The sequence below is a fragment of the Castanea sativa genome, chromosome 9 (genome assembly GCF_040712315.1).
Source record: "Castanea sativa cultivar Marrone di Chiusa Pesio chromosome 9, ASM4071231v1".
Classification (NCBI taxonomy): domain Eukaryota; kingdom Viridiplantae; phylum Streptophyta; class Magnoliopsida; order Fagales; family Fagaceae; genus Castanea; species Castanea sativa.
The window spans coordinates 33,425,140-33,447,436 of record NC_134021.1 but is presented as its reverse complement, the minus strand read 5'-3'; the positions used below and the strand labels follow the sequence as shown (position 1 = coordinate 33,447,436).

At 34.2% G+C, this 22,297-nt stretch overlaps 2 protein-coding genes across 3 annotated transcripts; both read right to left on the bottom strand.

Annotated features, from left to right (window-relative positions):
- Nucleotides 1–3,101: 3,101 nt before the first annotated feature.
- On the bottom strand, nt 3,102–5,816 carry LOC142609646 (uncharacterized). Of its 2 annotated transcripts, XM_075781285.1 has the most exons (4): nt 5,290–5,816; nt 4,255–4,379; nt 4,049–4,155; nt 3,378–3,514 (listed from the first exon to the last, which is right to left on the bottom strand). In XM_075781285.1, the coding sequence occupies exons 1-3, from the start codon at nt 5,678–5,680 to the stop codon at nt 4,063–4,065; spliced, it is 609 nt and encodes a 202-aa protein (XP_075637400.1). In that variant the 5' UTR covers nt 5,681–5,816; the 3' UTR covers nt 3,378–3,514; nt 4,049–4,062. The 2 variants fall into 2 exon arrangements, with proteins under 2 accessions (XP_075637398.1, XP_075637400.1); XM_075781283.1 differs by lacking the exon at nt 4,049–4,155 and having other exon boundaries at nt 3,102–3,514; nt 5,290–5,814.
- Nucleotides 5,817–8,641: 2,825 nt separating this feature from the next.
- On the bottom strand, nt 8,642–21,792 carry LOC142609405 (protein ZINC INDUCED FACILITATOR 1-like). The gene is made up of 17 exons (XM_075780986.1): nt 21,308–21,792; nt 20,183–20,223; nt 18,646–18,706; nt 18,442–18,544; nt 18,236–18,338; nt 17,362–17,415; nt 17,225–17,287; nt 16,827–16,876; nt 16,636–16,711; nt 15,143–15,355; nt 14,919–15,006; nt 13,446–13,531; nt 13,246–13,353; nt 12,565–12,609; nt 12,381–12,469; nt 10,887–10,930; nt 8,642–9,301 (listed from the first exon to the last, which is right to left on the bottom strand). The coding sequence occupies exons 1-17, from the start codon at nt 21,459–21,461 to the stop codon at nt 9,204–9,206; spliced, it is 1,476 nt and encodes a 491-aa protein (XP_075637101.1). The 5' UTR covers nt 21,462–21,792; the 3' UTR covers nt 8,642–9,203.
- Between the last annotated feature and the right edge of the window lie 505 nt (nt 21,793–22,297).

The following is a 22,297-nucleotide window of genomic DNA, read 5'->3' as shown; positions in this document are numbered from 1 at the left end:
CTTTCGCATGGTTGGCCAAAAATAAGAGTCTGTCACAAGTTTCATGGTTTTATCATGTCCCATATGGCCTTTATTATGCAGCTCTTGAATAACCTTTAAGCGTAGGCTACTATGAGGAATGCATAGTTGATTCCTTTAAAAAAAAGAAACCATCGCGTATAAGGAAGCCGAACCGCTTTCTTGTTGCCACATCATTCAATATAGGGCCAAAGTATGGGTCACTAGACAGCAACTCACAAAATAAATCAAGCCTTAGCACTTTGGTTTGCATTGTGATGAGCAAAGAGGCCCGTCGACTAAAAGCACCTGCCACTCAATTCAATGCTCCAGACTTATGCAGCAACTGCATAGGCATGTAAAAGCAGAATCTATAACACACAATCACTACAACTCTTCCACAAAACCTAAGTTCTACAATAACACTAGGCTAGTAGGCAAAATATTAGAGAAAGCCTCTCTAGCAAACTTTTATTAATAAACGCATAATATTAAACCACCACCCTATAAAGGGTATATATAGGAATAAAAGTTATCCTACTCCTTTTAGAAAAAGAATTAACAACAATTTAACTAGGAAAAGAAAAACAATTAAAATCTCAATTCAACTAGGAAAATGATTCTAATTCAACATTAAATAAATCCTAATTCAAATAGGAAAAGGAAAACAACAAAAAAAACTCTTTGTTCTTCGTAACATGATTTGCATCAATAATTAATGAAGAAGCTTCCTTTTTCTTTTTTTTAGGCTTAAATTTATCAATTGAATTCACGTAAAAGAAAAAAAAAATTAAGAATTAGATTTACATCAGTTTCTTAAAACATTCATTTGAAGAATTAAAAAAAACCAACAGCTAATACGCAATGTCAATACAATTTCATACTCTCGTAAAAAAAAATGACAATACCATATTGTCCATGCCATTTGGCAGGGCCAGCAGTTAGGAGCTTTTCTGGACGACATCGTTTTTAGTCATTCTCATCGTTGCATTCATTGTATCTCTGCAACTGAACCTAAACTGCCAAATCACCGTTGAGTCACAGAGATTAGCATAAGCAATAAACACTCAATAAGAGAGAGCAGATTGAATGGAGAGAACAGAGAAGAGAGAGTGCAGAATGAAGTGAGGTCTTGTCCTTACCCTTGCAAGAGTTCCCTCTCCTCTCATTTGATCAACAAAATGAAAATGCATTCTGACATTATTAGCAATCTACCAAACTCTCTCCCCTGCCACTTTCTCTCCTTTCTCCCATCCCAAGATGCCATCGTCACAAGCATTTTTGTCAAGCAGGTGGAGGCTTCTCTGAACTCTTGTCCCAATTCTCGACTTGGACGAGTTCAAACTTGTTAGGAATGAAAAAAGCTTTTAGCTTTGTGGATATAGTGTCCAAAATCTGGACTCTTTGCAATGCCAATGCCATTTCCGCTGCAATCCCATTCACCTACATAAGTTGCAGATATGCTGGATTTCCCATTGTGACCCATTATATGTTGACATATGGCTCTGAGCCACCATTCTGTGTGGCATGCAAGAGCTCTCTATCTCTCCATATTTATTAACAATCAACCTATTGAAGAATAATCCTAATTCCTAACACAGGTACTTGCTACAAATTTAAGATTCTGTTCCAAATATCATATACCTCAATTCACAGAATGACGGAAAACACAGCTCATTACCAACCAAGTGTTGTCCACTAAAACACTAACAAGTAACACACATAAAATCATGCTTTCTAACATAAGACCCAATTGTAAACATTGTGACAAGGTGAAACGATACACTATATCTACTTCATAAAATACTCAACGTATCTGTTTGTTGTTGCAAAATCTGACACCCAAGTTTTTAACTGAGCATCTCCACTCTCCAGCAGCAAATAAGCACCAAAACATCCAAATAAACAATGCAAGTTATTCCAGAAGAACAAGGCTCTGCTCTATTTCCAGCTATGTTCTTATCATAGTTATCAATAATGTTCCTGACACTTGAAAGATCTATTATCATCAACCTTCCCCCTAAAAGCTACGAATTTGAAGAAAACTCTAAAAATAAACAAGACAATCTCAATCAATCATGTACAGAAATTTACAATGAATCACACATCAGAGAAAGTAACGAATATAATAAAAAAGAGTACAGCATTCTCAACCATACAGGAATCGATCATGCATTTAACATATACATAACAAATGCACACATGCCAAATAAAAATGCAAGCACAAGTATATTCCCTGCCAATTTATACATGTCGACAATCCACCAGTCAATAACAAAGGATGGCAAAGTCTCTTTGTATAAAGCAATAGGGCTTATCCATCACTAAGAAACTTAAAACAGATTCAATCACTTACCTAGAATTCGCTAATCCCAACTCTATAGTCCACAAACTTCACTCCCAGTCCCACCACAAACCAGAAAGTTTTACAAAGCTATCTGGACAGAATTTTCCTCCAAAATTTTGGGGGGAAAACCTCCAATCCACCATTTGACAATTCAAATGATTTTCCATTTGTACTTTTAATTACATGACTTATTTAAGAGTCATAAGACTTGTTTAGATAACTTAATAGGTCATTGAAATATCCCATAATGAGTTTAAGGAGTAGTCAACGATGCCTTTCTGTGCCTTCTCTGGCGAAAGGATGTCAAAGTTTACAACTTATTAAGTATTGCCACTTAGTAAAAGATTCCATGAGATGGCAACCAAATTATAGTTCCCATTCAACTATTCTTATAGAAAAAAATAAATAGGAATACATATAAATAAACAGACTGATAAATAAAAGTCAGTTAACCCACTACCCGTTTTTATTTTCATCACCAGACACCAGTTTTATTTTCATCATCAAACAGGAGAATTCAGAAATCCAAATCAGGTGGTCTCTCAGACTTCAGAAATCCAAATTAAAGTTCTTATTTCAATTTAATTCTACCTACAAACACCTGATTGATTTTTTGCTTTGAACAAGACAGCAAAAATAAACACTAAAAAAAATAGCCAATAATTAATATGTAGTCTAAAATTTACATGGTTGCAATACTGTAATTCTGTTTATCTAAAAAAACGACATGCAGATGAAGTCTATCTTGATCGGTGATGGAACTCAAAGAAATCAAACCCTGATTGCTAATAATAAACTCAATGGCAACTTAGTAACATATATACAGAGACAACAACTTCTTATCTTGAAACTTATATTAACCTTGGAATGCCCTAGTACAGTAGTCACCTATAGGGCAATTAAAAAAAAATGAAGCATGTCAGACTGAAAAGGGAAACCAAGCAAAACTTGCAAAAAATAAGCTTAAAGATCTTTCCAAACATTAAAATCAGTAGATGAGTTACTATAATTTACAATACTGTCTTGGCACCCTATAAAGTATGAACTTTGTATTGGATCCACGTTTACTAAAGCATGGGCAGTTCCACTTGGGCTAACTGCAACAGCAACCTCGTCTGCATCAATTATCACTTCAGCGTAACCTTTACCAACTACTTGGCTGTTCTCCAACTGCAAATAGTTCACAAATGAAAATTAAATAATTAAATTTTTTTAACAAAAAAAGTCAAAGGAATATGAAAACATCATATCAGACACATCAAATTATGTTACTGAACCTGAAATATTTATTGTGATACATAAAAACCAAAGCAGTCTTTTGCCAATCACTAGTGAAATATCACAGAATGGATCCCATATTCCAGTACAGTGATTTAAATAACTTATCTGTCACTCTGTTACTTTTAACATAAAATGTTTCCTAGAGAAGTAGGCATAATACAATAGTGATTCCAATTGGTAATAGCATAATGATACACGTACACAACAGGTAAAAGAGAACAATTCTAAAAAAGGGTAGATACAACTTCCACTGGAGTCAACTAGTATGTTTTGTCTCACCACTAGAAATTTTTTATTTTTGGTAATTACATAACTCAGAACTCATTAGACAAGTTTCCATCCACAAGAAACAGAAGTTAGGTTAGCATCTTAATATGCCAAACAGTAACATTTGATTAAAAAATAGAATGAGAAATACTTAACTTCTCACTCTTCCATTATGTGCCATTCATGGCTCCTGCAAACCTTTTCTGCCAATTTGATTTTCTTTTTTTTCCCCCCATTAATGCACTATGTACTGAATTAAATTTCTTGACATGATAAATAACACATCCAAACAATTAGTACGGCCTACTTCCACAGAATCAAGCTGCTATGATATTTTCAATTCTTTTAAAGCAACAGCTTACCCTATATTTTGTTTTAGCACCCCAAATGACAAGTGTCTCATTACAAGTATGATGTCTGTGATTTCCCCTTAAAGCACCAGGTCGAATTTCCCCAAGATGAAGTGAAGCACAAGTCACAGCTCCACCTGTAAACAAACATACTCCTCCATCAAACTCTACAACATCAAACTAAATATCAACAAAGAAACAAGAGAAGAACCATGATGACGATCCTATGTTCTTTTTTTCCCTGCCCCAATAGTTAGTCACAATTGTTACTCACGGTAAGATGCCAACCAAAGCAGATAGCTCAACAAAATTGGATTTTATATATGGAACCCCATTTTCAATTAATTAGTATCTTGTTACCATGAATTTGAATCAAATTCTTTTTTTCTGTTTTAAAATTCAGTGGCAATTCTATAAATACAATCAGATTTGAACCTAAGGTATCCACACCATGATGAATGTTCTTTATCATCATGCCAACACAACAATTGGTTTTGGTGTAAGTGGGAATCAAACCAACGTCTCTTATTTGACAACAAGACATTTTACCAATTAAGCTAACAAGAACTCACAGCAAAAATGTACAGTCACGTAACAGAGACATTCGTGTGGGATCTATGGATGTAGGTACCGCACAAATGTGACATAGGCCCTTATGAAATATCCATAGATTTATCTTAAAACCAACAAAAGGGCATCCATATCAAATAGCAAACATAAAAAAATCAACTCGTAAAATCTCCTGTTGTGAAGTAAGGAAAGGATCTGGGTTCGAATCCTGCCTACACCCAAAATAATTTGGAGTAATAGCCTAATGATAGAAAGCAATCATCATGAAATGGACGCTATAGGTTCAAACATCAATCAAAGAAAAATTTAACAAAAAATGCTGGTAATGTCTTTTGTCATAGAAGTTCGAATCTCGCCTGCACTTAAAATCAATTAATATCTTGAAGTGACAGAGCATTTAAATACTAATAAAATAAAATAAATGCGATAAATCCAAGGCTGCATTTGGAAATACAGTAGGCAGGCAGGCAGGCATACCCGAAAGGTGATGAGTTAGAGCAAGGGAGATGGGGTCGAGCATCCAACCACGGGTGTCTTTAGCAAGAGGGGAAGGAAACCCAGATGGGAATCTGACCAAACCAGCCTTAGCATCGTCCTCATAGTCATGGTGATTCAGAGTCTGCTGGGCACGAGCTAAAGTTGGAGTTGGAGGTGAAAAGTGGGAATTGCTGTGCTGAAGTTTGAGAGAAAGCCATGTGAGGAAGAGGAAAACTGAGAGAAGAAAAGGGAAAGCATGAGGCTTCTTCAGGAAGTGAATGATGCGAGATGAGGTTGAGTTTGCATGTGTTGGTGTTGATGTTTGGTTCGCAAATATCGAGCTCTGATTGCTGTTTGTGTTTGCTAATGAGTTTCTTCTAGGGTTTGCCATCGTCACCTCATTCACCTCTCCACTCTGTCCTCTCCTCCCCTCTTCACATTCTCATTTGCTACAGTATTGTCGTCACTCTCTGTCTCTGTCGATTTGGGTTTTTTTTACTCCCCCTTTGCACCTACTTTTTATTTTGAGACAACTCTTTGTGCTTTTTGTTTTTTTTTTTTTTAATACTAAGTATTTTACTCACGTGTGCTCTAAGGGATAGAGCACACAATAATATATTATTTTAAAAAAATTATTAAGAATTAAAAATATTTTGATAACTTCTTTAATTTTTCAAAAATAGATGGCTACATTAACTGGACCCAAATATTAAATCAAGCCAAGAAATCCAATTTGGATTTGGTTTGATTTGTTACCATATTGAGTCATCTTTATGAAGTGAGGGTTTTTTTTTTTATAATTGGATAATTAAGAGTGGGTGAATTGAATGAGCTACAAGCTTTTTAATATGTAGGGGATTAACTTGATAATCCTTAGACTTAAGGGTCCGATTGGTTAGAGGGGTAGAAAAGTAAAATGATTGAAGAGATTTTTTCTCTCATATGGAAAAATGAAAGATAAAATTGGTATAAATTTACAATTATGTCCTTATTAAATAAAACAAAAAAGGATAATACATTTTTTTCATTAAAAAATTGTGTAGGGTAACTTCAATTATTATTATTATTATTATTATAAAAATCACAAGTCAAAGGATCCAAAATAGATGAGAGCAGAGAATGTAAGAAATGGATAAAAATCTTATGCCACAATTTTGCCACAGTTCTAATGTTAGTCGACCACCTCAACTAATACATGCCTCTAAGAATCTATAGTTCAAGTGGTATTTCTTAATGTTTACAAAATAAATATAAATGGTTCAAATTCCCCTCCCTCATTATAACTATCAATTTATAAATTTAAAAAAAAAAAAAAATGCATGCCAGTTGTTTGGGTCAAAAGTCGATTTATGTTGGCAAACCATTTCAAAATCATGTCCAATTGTAACTTGAGGTGCAAGTTTTTAGTATCTAGTTGAGCAATTGAAGATCTACCTTGAAGATGCAAGAAACTGCTTAAGATAATGTTGAATCAACTATATTGATTGCAAATCAATCAATTGAGCTTCATTCTCTACTCAATCGGTTGAGCATCAGGATTCCTATTTTACACGAGTAGTCCTAAGCCTTGGATTTTGTGCCCTGACCACTAAGATCATATAAAAGGCCTACCTAGGTCTTTGTGTACATTGAGAGAAGGAGATCTTGCTGCAAATATGTGCGCCAAAGATCTTTTTTCTTTTTTTTAGAGTTACATTCTATGGCATCCACTCTTGATAATAACTCTTTATCATCAAACTAAGACACCAATCAGTTTTTAGTATAGGCGGGGATTAAACCCCAGGTCTCTTATACAACCATCAGAGGTTTTACCAATTGAGCAAACTGAAACCCACATGTGCGCCAAAGATCTTGTATTAAGCAACATCTACAACATATCGAAGACCAAGAGGTGTTCCAATTGAAGTTGCTATGAAGACCTACTTCAATCAAGTTGTTGTTGTAGAGTTAGACATGAATTGGACATTCTTGGATTTAAGAAATTCAGGGGTAAAAGAGTCTGGAGCTGCATATAAATTATATAATCATGTGAGTAAGTCTTATAATAGGTAACAATACTAGAATGGGTGCTATTGTTGTATTGATGTACTTAAATTCTATTTATTGAATTATTCCACTAGGTGGTGAGCAATAAACCCTCGGAGGGTTTTTCTAGTAAGGTTTTCCTTCATAATTATATTAGAGTGTCAAAATTTATTTTCCATTACATTTAATATATATTTGTCATATGGCTGTGCTCACTATACACTGAATTAAATCAATTGCATGTATGGTTTAATTAATCAAGTTGGTATTTTGGATTAAAATTAATTAACTAGGGTCCAAACTTTCCTAACATCAATCAAATTGTAATTGTAATTAACAAATACACTTCACCTTGTTCCTTCTTCTGGTGGGAAAACCTGCATGAGGGAGGATTGAAGCTTTCACTTGTTTTGTAAGATTAGAAGGAAAAAAGATGTGGGTTCTAGTTAGCTCAACTGGTAAAATCTTTAATGGTTAAATAAAAGATCTAGGGTTCAATCCCTGCTTGCACAAAAACTTATTGGTGTCTTCATTTTATGATAAAGAACTATCATCAAAAGTGAATGCCATAAATTAAAACTCTCTTAAAAATTCAAAAAACAAAAAAAATGGTAGGGAAAAAATAATATGTTTCATTTTAATGTATTTGCCTTTCATTAAATATATTAAATATTAAACTTATGACAAATTTTGATTATGCCTGTATGCAAAATTTAGGGTAGTCTTTATTACACACTGTTCTATTACATACAACATACACACAAGCATGCATGCATTAACAATTAACCCAAAATTTATAGTTTGTGTTTAAATTTACACACACGCGTGTGTATTTGGTTCAAATTATACCTGGTATAACTTTAAGCAATGTTACACAACTTAATATTTCTTTATCAAATGAGATTTTTAACAAATCCACATTTGGATTAAATTCTCTTCTCATACTCTACATACTTGCAAAATTTCAAGATGATCTAAGATCAATAATGACATCATCAATTAAGTGTTTAAATTTCAAATTTTTACATTTAAGATTGTGCATGAAAGATGTGCTTCTAGATAGGATAACAAATGACATCCAATTGGCATGAAACTCAATGTGGGTGTTAAGAACATAAAGAACATGCAATCCAACAAAATGATTTTTGAAATATTAATTCAATAAAAAGTTATTAGGTAGTATAACTTTACTTAGAGTTACACCATGTGTAACTCTCTCTCTCTCAAAAATTATATATATATATATATATATATATATATATATATATATATTATTTCCATTACTTTTTTTTTTTTTTGGATAAACTCTCCAATGCACAACAAAAAATAAATCATATTCATTTCCATTGTATTCCATGCTTTCATTTTGTTCTTTTTTAAACTCTATATATGGTTCCAATAACACAAAACAAACGTAGGTTTAGTTACACTTGAAAAAATATCACGAAGACAGACATAGGAGGCTAGGCCGTAAGCCTATTTTATTTACATCTCTACTAGCAATATCCAAAAGAGTAGCAGTACATGGCCCAACAACGTGGGTTGTGATGATGCCTTGATCATTACCTTGCTAAAAGAGAATACTGACAGATACAAATGCTAGCAGTCAATTAGGACTGAATAAAGTGCACACATATACATCACTTTCTTTTCTTTTCTTTTGGCAGATTTGAATAGGGGTGGTATTTTATGGTTGATTGAATGGTTATTTGAAAAGAGAGAGAGAGAGAGAGAGCAGGCCTTTTATCACCAAAATTCATGATTGGTCAACATTAACATCAATGGCCTGCTGTAGGAAAGATCTACAGCTTTTCTTAAATCATTCTTTGAAGGCTGAAATTCCAATATCTTGGGTTAGTCAACCTCTAGAATTGAGCTAGGAGATGTTGTCAATTGTCCATAGCTGGTTCAGCTAGAAAAGGTTTGAAAGTCATCAGCAGTCCAATCGCCTCAATCGCGTTTAGGACAAAGAAAACCATGTGATCACCTGCCGCTCAACAAAACAATTGGACTCAGATGATTGAGACCTAAGTTACATAATAATATAAGAATAACTATTGAAACATTCCTGCCTAGAGTGAAATAACAAAAAAGAAGAAGAAAGAAATTTAAAAAATAAAAATAAATCTAAAACCGAGAAGATATGTAATTGGAATCAGCAGGGGCCTCTTAAAACACTTATTGCTGTAGTTTATATTTGTGATTACGCAATTCCATTGGATGCAGTGATAGCAACAGCAATTTAATGGCCACCGAAAATAAGAAGAGCTGATAGAAATTCATGGTTCAGCAACTCAATTCAACCAGTGCAGGGGCAAGAGGATTCTGATTATTGGATTCCCTCAATATCTAGTTTAGTGTTTCTGACACTTTGGAAGTAGGAGCAGGGGGTTGCTTTTAGTGAAACAACATCATCATATTTAAAATGCTAAAGCTACATCAGAGCTTTCTCTATAGCATGGCTAGCTACAAAAGATTGTAAGGAATGAAAGGCAAGAGTCAATTAAGGCTCTACTGGCAATACTGCTAGCATCTTATGCAGGAATGCCATGGAATGGAGGGATCGTATGTTCTCCATCCTTACCACAGAAACATTGAGGCTAGAAATGGTGAACTAAATCAGCAGTTTACAAGGACAACTTACGCTGCACACAATATTTGGCGAGAGAGAAACTTAGGACATCATCAAAATTGTTTTTAAGCACTTAGAATCAATTTTATAAACCAGGGGTGCTAAAGTTAAGTCAAAGTAGCTGCTGGACAGGATTAGAGACTCCTAAAAGAGTATTTGTGAACAATGGAGCTTTTATCGATGTCCATTCATATTACTATGCTAGGTTTTCGTTAGCTGCTTTATGCTGTTTGGCAGCCTCTACTGGACTTTTACTGCTTCTGTTGACCTCTGAAAGCAAACATTGAAAATCAATGTTTCTTATCCAGAACTTTTCTCAAGTCAGCTTAGAATAATTGTTCATTTCAAACAAGAAAAGAATCAAAGGGGAAAATTATAAAAAGATTCATATTTCATTCATTAGGTCCAACTTTATGGACTGGAAGATGTTGGAATACAAATCAGGAATGCCAATGTCCTACATGATTCAAGGAAGTTAAAATTGTCTGTATTTTTTAAGGACAAGTTTTAAAGTACTCTCTCTTCCTCACCAAGGGTAGGATTATATGAGTACTTAACTACAAGAACAATTTTGAAGACAAAAGCAACCAACCAAAAATTTTAGTTATCCAACCACAGGACAAAGTTTTCATTTGAATGATCAAGTAGTGGGTGGAGGAACGTTTTTCCTAACCAGCGTGGAGGAAATTTCTGTCTCCAATCAAATGCCTTCAAACAAAATCCAAAGTACAGATTACTAAGTAATGATTGACAACTACACTCCCTAGTGAACTGAACGCAAAGCGGGATACGTTCATAAGAATCCATCTATTGTAATAACTATGACTTGTACATACATACATACATACATATATATATATATATATATGATATAATGACAATCTTCTTAACTTAGTTCTTAGTTACAAAAATAAGAATTACACTAAGTAAAGCTCTGTACCTGGAAGAAAAGCCACATTTTGTCGCTTCTGTGCCCAGGAAAATCTGCAAAATGTTGTAACTAATTAACAATTGAAAAGAAAAACTTCTATATTATTTTTAATTGGAGATATGTTTAACGTTACACTAGAATGCATGCATAAATAAAAGAGGGAGATGCACTCTAAGATACCAAGGAATGGCACTAGGACTGGAAACTTATGTGGGCAGTAATCGAGGGGATAGAAAAAATGATATTCAGTTTATGGGGATACCAGAAGTAAGCTGGTATGTCTTACTCATCCATTCCATCATCACTGTATCACATTAATTGCTTGTGTGAAATTACGTGGGTCATTGGCTGAGAGGGCTTTCATGAGTTCAATGGTTTTGGTATATATGGCTATGTAATCCATGTTAGCTAAATGAGCCACAAGCCAAAGACTTAATGGGGAACTTTCTCAAAGGTAGCTTAAAATCTATGATCGTTGTGGATGACGGTGGGTAACAATTGGTTGGTTTTTCCCTGGCAGACAAAGTCTGCCATGCCACACCTTGTTAGTTGTTCCAGCAATGTCAAAGCTGACAAGGCATTGGTGATTGCAAAGACTAGCAGCACCATAGAACCTCCTAGGACCAGTACACTTCTCTCCTACCCAACATTTTTTTTTTTTGACTTAAAATTTTATTGATTCAATAAATCTAGAACCATGGAGGTGGAGGGTGAGGGCGGCGCTTGCCATTGCACCCTTCTGCTACTATGTATGAAGACCATAATGTGTAACGCCAAAACAATTCTCATTTTAGATGACCTGGCCCCACTAAATAAGAAAATTATCAGCAAAATTAACTTGATGCGGTCAAGTTATTGAAAGCCAATAGAGATATTGCTATTGCTCTGGTTTCTTTTAAAAAGTCTTTCAATAGCAGTTAAAGTTCTGACTAAATAACAAAAAACTTTGTCAAAATATATTTATCTGTTTCTCAAATTTCAGGGAATGAGTAAATTGAAATTTTCATTTTCTTAAGAGGAAAATGGGAAATAGAAAGAACCTTATTTAGCAGTTCAAAGATATTTATTTTTCACACATATTTTCTTATATATCTTTCCATCGTTCACCAGATCCTACTCAGAAAATTGATTTTATCTTTCCCACTTGTTCTCAACATCCACAACTCTAATTTGTGCCAAATTAATGGCTCAATTTTAGTTTCTAAATTGCTTTTTTGAACTATAGGTATATCTATTAGACAACATAGACTTGGCCCAACTTTCTGACACTCATTTTCTCTTAGTTGTTCATTTAAGTAAAACTTTGGATTTTAGTAGCACAATGTGACTTGCTTCAACTACACTAGACCCCCATCCCCCCCCCCCCCCCCCACAAAAAAAAAAAAAGAACCTTATCTGTTACAGCTTGCAGAAACAAAATAAATTCAAAAAAAGCACCAATGAGAACCTCAATTAAATAGTGAAATTAGTGAATGGACAATTGGTTCACTAAGATAAACTTACAGTGAACCTCCACCAGCTGGACCAAGTGCTTTAAATAAAGACATTGCAGACAATGATATGCCATTTGCCGCTCCTCTTTCCCCTTGGGACTGTCATTAATGTCAGGTAAGCATTTAACCCACATTCATGTGAATAAGACACAGAAAAGTAAGAAAATGTGCACATCAGAAATAAACAATATTACCACAGCTCTGTTCTGAAGAAGGAACAATCCTGTAGTGATTGATACCTGATTATGTTTGAACAAGATGTAAGAGTCGCATCAAAATTTTATTTATTCTCAATAAGTTAAAGAGTCACAGAAAATTTATAACATGAAACTACAATGGTGGCAATTTATTTTGGCTAAGTAAAGGTTTTTGAGGGGATTTGACCCCCTAAATTGCCCACTACCAGGGATGGATATGACAGTTGACCAAAAGGCCATTAGCAACTAAAACGTTTGCAATTTCAATTAAAATAATATGTTCATTACAGAAATGGAAGATAGATATTATGTATTTCTCCTTTGTGATATATATGTGTGTGTGTGTGTGTGTTCATCTTAAATTTTTCAGCATTTGCTTGTGTACACACAATTTTAGACATGAATGTTTACATAAGAGCTCATACTTGCTTATAGATGGCTATGATATTAGCTTAACTTCACTAGTTTTAACACTAACATCAATATATTTGAAGTACTTTAAACATGGATTTGGTACCTAATCTGAGCACTATAATAATCTTAATAATTTGTGTAATCAATTACTACAATATTAACCTTTTTACTACAGTGTTCCAAAATTATAACATTGGGCATGGAGCTCCTATTAAGCATGTATAGAAAACAAAAGTACATTTTCCAGTTTGAGCAGGCACTTACAGCAAGCACATTCTTCAATAAAGATGCACAGCCAATCAAAAGAGCGAGGCTGAGACCAGAAAGCGTAGCTATAAAAGGGTAACTTGACAGCAATGGTATGCTTAAGGCCTTCATAGGAAACCAAGAAACAATAAGAACAAAATTTATAATATGCACAGGGAAAAGGCAATGATATATAAGAGTATTTGTTATAGACATACTGCCCCAATGCGAGATGTCATGATGGGCCCAAAAAACCTCTCCACCAATGGGTATAAAAATAGCTGAAAGAGTAATAGACCGAAACCTAGTAGTTTACAAAAGAAAAGGCATCATTAAATATTTAATAAGGTTTACACAAATTGTAAGCTAAGAGGACTGATATGAACTGCATTTTAGTGTGTACATTACTAGATAAAGTTCATGATGAAAAATGAGAAGATTTGTTGCAGTCCTTGCAGTAAATATTTGTTTCAGTTGAGATGATGTAAAAAATTCTAAAACTAAAGCATTTTCACTTTTAAGAGCCATAGGATTGGCTTAATAGTATATTCTCTATTGAAATAAAATGATAATAGACTGGAAAAATATAAATAAAGGAAGAAGCTTTTTCTTTTGCTGCACAATTAATGAAAATTTTGTCTTGAAAACCAGGAACAAAGCTGTAGCCTTTGCACCCAAAGCACGTAATATACTGTAACTGTGTGCACAAACCTTGTCTTTTGGGGTTCAAGTGTTAGAGAGAAAGATGGAGAGGATTTTTAACTGTGAACATTCAAGAATTTTCTGCCCATTACAGCTGGTTTTTCTAGTGAGGATAATCCATGTTATTTTCCACCTGTTCATTTCTTTTATCTGACCGCATTTTCTAATTAGTTTGTCCAAGAAAACATTGAGAAGCCAAGACAAGTATATAATACATGGGAGCTCCTTACATTGTGAGATATTTACACAACTGGTTAAACAACAGTGAAGACATGAAAAGAGTTCTTGAATAGCAATTTAGTGAGGCATCAATTAACTAGAAGTATTGGAAAACAGAACTGAGCAATAATGCATCTGAGGTTTAACCAAACCAACACCGTAAGAATTCACCAAAACTTGAAGTACAAGTTGAGTATCATGTTGGTGGTATTATTATTAGGATTTGAATTTATATATCTTCCCATATTACGATTGCTGTGACTTTCATATAGTCCCTCCTTAAAGGTTTGTTGTACCAACAATTTAAAGTTGAATAGTATCTCCATTTTATTCTTTTCTCTTTTTTTTCTGATATTTTCTTTGATAAAGTATATGCATCACTCTTCCTAACTTTTGTTTGCCGACTTAAATCATTTAAACAATAAAGGAGAAATTACACTTTACCACCCTGAACTATAGTTTAGGGTGGTAAAGTGTATTCCCCAAGCCCCAAGAATTAAATAAAATAAATTGCAGCAGTAGCAATGAGATCAAATCAGTTCAAGTTGATATGAAGAAACAATGATTTTAGAGTGCTAGGGGACAAACTATCGAACTGCTAAGGAGAAAGAAAAAAAGAAAAGAAAAAAGAGACCAAGCCCTTTTTTCTAAAATATAGTGTTGTCGCATTCCCCCGCGGGGGGGGGGGGGGGGTGGGTGGGAGACGAGGGGGAGGGTGGGGGGGTTGGTGGAATGTCACATTGATGGTAATATACCATCTGGCCATATACCTGAAACGGCGAGAACTTCACCAACATCTGCAGTTGAATAGCTCAATCCCCCAAATTTCCTGGGACTAACAGCCCATAATGAAAAAATCTGAAGACCAAGATGAATAAATACTAAAAAGAATCTTTTTTTTTATAAGTAAATACTAAAAAGAATCTAGTAAGTACAAAAGAGAATCACAGTTGAGTTATAGTAATATATATATATATATATATATATATATTACCTCTGAATAAGCCATATCATGAAGTTGGAAAACACAGTATACAATGATAGATGACATCAAGGGCCAATTTTTCAGAAGGCTTTGTAAAGAAGCTTGATGCCTCTCCTCAGAATTTTGCATATTTCCTTTCTCACTGGGCCCATAGGCAGTGGCCTCTAGTGCATCATATGAGTCCTCAAGTACTTTGTTTTTAGTATGTATATGTAGTGTTTCCTGCACCATGCAGAGATTTTTAATCATTGAAAGTCTAAAATTTTGAAGATTAACCGATCACATTAAGAGTAGCATATAGGACATTCTAAATCATACTTCACATTTGAACATAAATAATTAAAATAATAATGGACCTTAGCATGGAGAAAGTTATGATCTTGAAGTTTGTTATGGTTAAAAAAAGGATTTAGGGTTTGTAGATTGAATAAAGGTATAAAAAGCTTGAATTTTGGTGGCTGGAAGAGGCTGGGAATTGAAGAATCTGCTATTAGAAATATTTGGACGGCAACAAGATTAAAATTTAAGGATGTTCAAGATTTATTTGATGGCTAATTATTAGGAAAAATGTAGGCTTTTATACCTTGGTAGGGAATGGGAAAGAGTTTGATTTGGCTGCAAAGAGAGAAGAAATAAAGAGGGAATTTTGTTGCTGTTCAGGAGTTGCACGAACAGTAACATTGCACCAAAGAAGAGGAAGAAGAAGGAAAAGTGAAACACTCTAGCAACCCTTGCGTCAGAACTCAGATCACTCATAAGTCGTAACTCCTTTACTCAAAGTATGAACTCTTTGAATACAATGAAGCACACATAATTAAGAAAATAACATGCAAAAATCGGTTGATAATCTCAAAATCCCCAAAAATAAAATTATGTGCAGGAATAATATGTAATTTCAGATCTGTTCCTATTCATAAGAATTAAGAATGCCCATAATTCATTGACTCATGACTCAATTTAAAAACTGTTTTAACCTTAAGATATATTTATGTAAGCTTTAGAAGCATAAAGGCCTAGACCAACTAGCTTCAACCCGACATTGCACAATGGCCCAACAGATGAAAATCTCTTAAGCTGCCAAAACTGGAAATCACAACAGCAACTTGACTCTTATTCCATGGCTGTATCACATTCAGTGCAAGATAGACTTTGGCAGAACTGGGTATACAGATGCAAGTATTGATAAGAATGTTGTCCTCAACTGATGAGTTTCCAGCCTTCAGGCTTCAGAGTTGTGAACTTAAATGGTGCTATCAACTTCCCACAGATTTGAGAAGCTATAGGAAATTCTGTCCACATTCTCAATTGATAATTTGATATTCTTAAGAAATATATGTACTTAACTTTCATTTTACTTTGTCACAAAGAAATAATGTATCAAACTATACAACAACCATATATTAAGAAAGATTAAGACCCAGGTGACTGAAAAAAATAAAAAATAAAACAGAAGGTATGTACGAAAATGATAAAGGGCTGTAAATTGTGATATAGCAACATACCGGGAGCCAACAGCTTAGAACAGCGACTCCCAATGCAAAGATTGATATGAGAAGGCATGGTAACAGGTATGGAAACCTACAAATATCATTTATGTTTTACCAATTAAGCAAAAAGACTGAATGAAAATTATTGTTTGAGATATGCATAAAAGTAATGCTTAACAAAATAAAGTAGAAAGTCTGTTGCGTACCTCCCGAAAAGAGATTCTTCAGAAAATATGTTTGGATATTTCTCTGCTGGCTAATACATCAATAGACAACAAATCAATAAGTTCAAATTGCAATACAAAAAACTAAATCAAAGAAGATAACTAAAATTTGTACATAATGAGCGTGCGCGCTGGGGGGGGGGGTGGGGGGCGGGTTTGAGGGTGTGGTGAGGAGTGGAAGGGAGGCCTCAATCTGAGTTAAAAAGCTTGATTTCCACAAATCAGGTTGAAGCAATGCTTTACTGATTATTTGGAGGATTCATGGTTGGCCAAACATATAATTTTCAGCTCATAATGCACCACTAATTATTTTTTAAATATGCTTCGCATAAGGAAACTATCAAAAAATGAATCATTGGATAAACAAATAATAAAAGTACCTGGGCAAGATAACCTCCAAGAGCTGGACCAATGACTAATCCAATGCCCCATGATGTGCTAATCTGAAAAAATTTCTCCCTTCACTATTATGCATCATACTTCAAAAATTCATAACAAGAGGGAAAAACTTCCTTACAATTGACAATCCTAAAGCTTGATATTCTTTACGGCAAATTTCTGAAGCATATGCCTGATTACAATCAAAAGCTTGATAAATTTACATGTAATCCGTAACAATGAACACTAATAAAAAAGAGTTATTTCTCATAACCTCTGTAGAACATGAACATTGATTGTGATAATACATAGTAGCAAGACCAATGCAGGCCAAATGGCTAAATTTTTGGTTCCTAAATATAAAACAACAGCCAGGAACCCTCCAAAGGATACCATATGGGAGCTAGCAGCAGGAAAACCCATCAGGTCACAAAAATCATAAGCAAAGGCAAAAAGTACTTCAGGATAAAAGCAAGGTCCTTGGAAGTCCATGATTACAACTTAGTCAAATCAAGACCAACCCAAGCCCTACGTATATATGGTGATGTATCAATGAGGTTTAATTTCAAATGGATTCTGCTTGAGGTCGCATAGGCACAACTGAGTCTACCATATCAAACTAGGGGTGATCATAAGGTGTGATTATCGCTTTCCGCCATGTCATGTAATGAGTCTCATGACAACATAAGTTGGCCCGATTTTAAGGTTGCCTATGGACAGAAAAACAAACACAAGGACGTCTATCTACATTCAATTTTGGATACTAAACAGTTTCTGGGATTTACAAGTCTGTAAATTTCCTCATTTAATGCCATCAGTGCATCACTGCCTCCCTAACCATGTCTAAGCACAACAACAAAAAAATACTCCATGACTTCTTAAATATGAACTAATGAAGACCTGGGGATGGCACAATACAAACCCTAAAGGCGAACATATGGACAATTTCAAACTATTATTATTTTTTCTTTGTTACAGAGCCCAAATATCTATTCCTAACACAAGAGACATACCCTCATTGGGCCAAGTATACCGCTCAAACTTCCAAGAAGAAACCTTGTAGAAACTGCCATCCAAAAGTTTGTACTGAGGCCAAAAAGAGTATTGAAAATAACCCTGAAATGGTCATTAGCAAAAGCAGAGGGAACAAAATGAGGAAAAATTGCAGAACTTTATCAAAAAATAGTATCATGGGAAACTCATAATGAGCTGTACTAACAGTGTAACTGAGCCAAACAATATTACAGGCTTTCTACCATATCGATCAGCTATCATTCCCCAGAGCACAGAAGTCAAAGCTCTTCCAAACATAAAGGCAGATCCTTCAAGAATGGAAGGTATAATAAGCACTAAGGGACTCACACAATATTCTTAAGAGTAAATAGACCATAACATAGATGTTATGCATAGAAAATATGCTCACCCACATAACCAGCATAATAGCCAATATCTTCCTCCCTTTCTGCTATATGGAAGTCTCTTATCTGCAAAAAGTCAAAATGCAAGGGCACCAAATAAAAAAAAAATGAGGGGAACATAATGGGGTGCAACCACACACACATATTTAATTGGGATGTGGCTCTAAGCTGTTTGATTTGTAGGAACAGAAATATGACCAACAAAGCTCAAGTTGTTAAGCATGCAAAAACATATGATGATAAACTTTTGACAACTTAAAAAATTTGCACCAATACTAACACCCGGTGCACCAATTTGACCTGGGGGGTGTTGATTTATTGGCAGTGGGTCAAGAAGTTTCTTTGCTACCTATTTCATTAGGAACCACAGATCCGCAAACAATTCAAGAATGAAGAGTGGCAATTGCAGGTCAATGATGCAAAAAAGGAAAACAATAGTAGAAGAACAATAGCAATAAGCTTCCTCAAAGTTCAATAGTCACAACATTTAAAATAAGTATATTAATTATAATTCAATAAATGACACATAAATAGCTAAAGAAAAGAATATATATATATATATATATATGCCAAATTCCAATATACTAATTTTCATAATTATTTTACTCCAAATGGAGAACCAAAATGAATTAACATGGGGCTGTTTGCATATCATATGCAAAATGAAATTATTCACCAGTGTTTTACTTCTACTTGACATTCAAAACGAGTCCATCTTGTTTTTTTACAGTATACAACTGAGACTTAATTAATATATTGCATACTATTAAGACTTCAACAAATGATGCAGTTTACACTTCTGGCAATCATATTCATTTAGGTCTAAATTTTTCAAATTTAAACATCAACCTCTAAAGAAAACAGGAGTAAATTTTGTGGGAATGTTAACAAACCTGCAGATGCAAATGCAAATGTTGGTTTCATGAACTTCTAAAGAAATTTTATAAGCATAGAGGAATTGAAGCATTTTCTTTTAGCTGGAAAGTTCATGTATAAATCTATCATTAGAGCCTAACAGCAAAGGGTAGGAACTGTAGACCAGCTTGAAGTTAGAGTATCCTTATACATATAGATATAGATATTAATTGTATATAATTATCAGTCCACATGAAGTTAAAAGATAAAGTGAAGTACTTGCCATACAAAAAGGTTAAAATATTATGCTCAGTTTTATCATTTGAGAATCATCCTAATGTGGGAGTCATAATGCAATACCTTTGGAGCAATGCTCCCTCCTTTCACATAATAGTAAGTCCTACTAATTAAATTATTCGGGACTACGCCCACCTCATATGTATATATGGCAAAAAATAAGTTCTTTCACTATACATGCACACATTCCTTGGAGATTCTTGATTGGTGCTGAGCTAACTAGTGCAAAGTCATACCTCTTTGGTTAATAAGATCCAAAAAGTTTATTGATCTCATGGGGTGCAGATTCATAATTGACAAAATAAACACTAACAGAGGTGATTTGTTTATGTAGTCTTGTGCTCCACCTTCTAGAAACCGGATAGGAGTTTCACAAAGTAACCTACTTACCATGAAATATAGGAAAGGGAACAGAGATGATATTGGCAAAGCTGCAAATTAAAACCACAAAAGAGGTATGTTATTGTTGCAATTATTTGGGTAAAAAAAAGGGTAGTAAAGAAACTATCATTGTTTTCATAAATGAAATGGAACATATAAGAACGAAACATAGGATAGAAACTATCACTAATTCATTGTACTTGGGATTCTACTGTTTAATGTCATTAAAGTTCCTGCAAATAAATATATACAGAGCAGTATTCCACAGAAATCATTGATTCTTCACACAAGTGCAGAAATAATTAACACCTATTCTATCTTAGAGGTAAATGAAGACATCAAACATTCAGAAAGCAAATAGAACATAATCATACAGGTCTGAAACACTGGACTTATCCAAATAAGTTGTATCTGTTTAAATTTGACCTCATTCATACATCTTCTATTGAATCATGTCCACACAAAGTAGATAATTTTTAAACTAGTAATGTACACATGCACCTAGTGGGTCTTGACCCACGACCTCACCCTCCACTTTGTTATTAGAAGGGGAGGTAGTGCTATTTGAGCTAGAGCTAATTGACGCCCACGCAAAGCAAAACTCTTTATATACAATACATTTTTCTCAGGTTGGCATTTCCTGATTTCCATCCAATAGACCCATTATGCATGGTCCAACATGAACAACAACTGCACCAAAGCTTGCCATTATTAGATTTATTTGCAACTAACCAGAATGCCGCATATGAAAAAGATTACTTGTTCTGTATATGTTTTCACTTTTCAATATCTTTTTTCAAAACTAAGAATTAATGAATTAATAAGGCATGCATTTTTTGAGAAGTGGTACTGGTACGGTCAACCACATAGAGTTTGCCTTTAGTGCATGAGTAACAGCTCCACATATGCCTATGCTAAACTGGGCTCACGTACAGGTAATGAGAAACCTATTTTCCCCCTTTTTTTTTTCTTTTTAAACAGAACCACTTCAGAAGACATTTTTTAAATCCAATGTTTTATTGTCCAGAAACCCAAATAACTAGCATTGCTGTCTCCCATAACCAACAATCTTAAATAGACAAAACAAACTTGCAAAACACAAAGAATGAAACAGAGAAACAGAGTTTTGGGTACCTGCAGCAAGGACCACAATGAAGAGGAAGAACAAATGCTTGTAAGGAAGGCCATGGGAGCTCTCTTTAAGCTTGTCAATCTTACAACCTGGGCAATTCTCATAGTATTCAACCTTGTCCTTCTTCTTTAGCAACACTTCGTTAATCTCAGCCATAGTAATAGTATTAACTAATCAGAACTCTCTCTGTCTCTCTCTGTCTCTCTCTCTCTGCTTCACAAGAACGCATACACATACCCTCCACAACTACCACTCTACAAGTCCAACACCCATTTATTGATTCTAACTAATCCATTTTTATAGAAAATAATTTATAAAAGACTCTCCATTACAAGATAGTAGTAGTACTAGAAATCAAGATTCTTTAGAATGGGCTTTGCGTGCGCCACGTGCAACAGTGCACCATCATTTATTCCCACAAAGAGTCAACTCAGTCAAGACTTAAGACATAAATATTAGCTTGTAAATCCCAAAAGCATAAAACTACTTTAACGGGGGAATGGTATCCCAAGGGCGTTGTGTTCAAGTGTAGGCGGCTCTCTCACAGCTGCACTACTCACGTCACGTCCTTGATGAAAGAAATCTTGGTGGTTTTACTTCTTTTTTTTTTTCTTTTTTTCTTTTTTTTATGAAATGGGTTTCAGTTAGTGTGCGTTTGTGAGATTAAGAAGTTGGGTTATTTTATTATTAAGTTTATTTTTCTTATTATTTATAAATTTTATGATATTTTTTAATATTATTTATGAGTTTATTATATTATTTTAATTAATTTTTATCTTTATATACAGTACTTTTAATAAAAAAAATCTTTAATTTCAACATAATAAGCAAATTTTAAACAAACTCTAAAACCCATCAGTAGAATTTGTTATACCCGATGAAATTTGACGCTTGAATTTCATTTATACAAAAATTAATTGTGGCTTTAACTTAATAATAAAAAGTAATTATCTAAATTCTACATATAGTTTAATGAGTTTTTTTTTATTTAT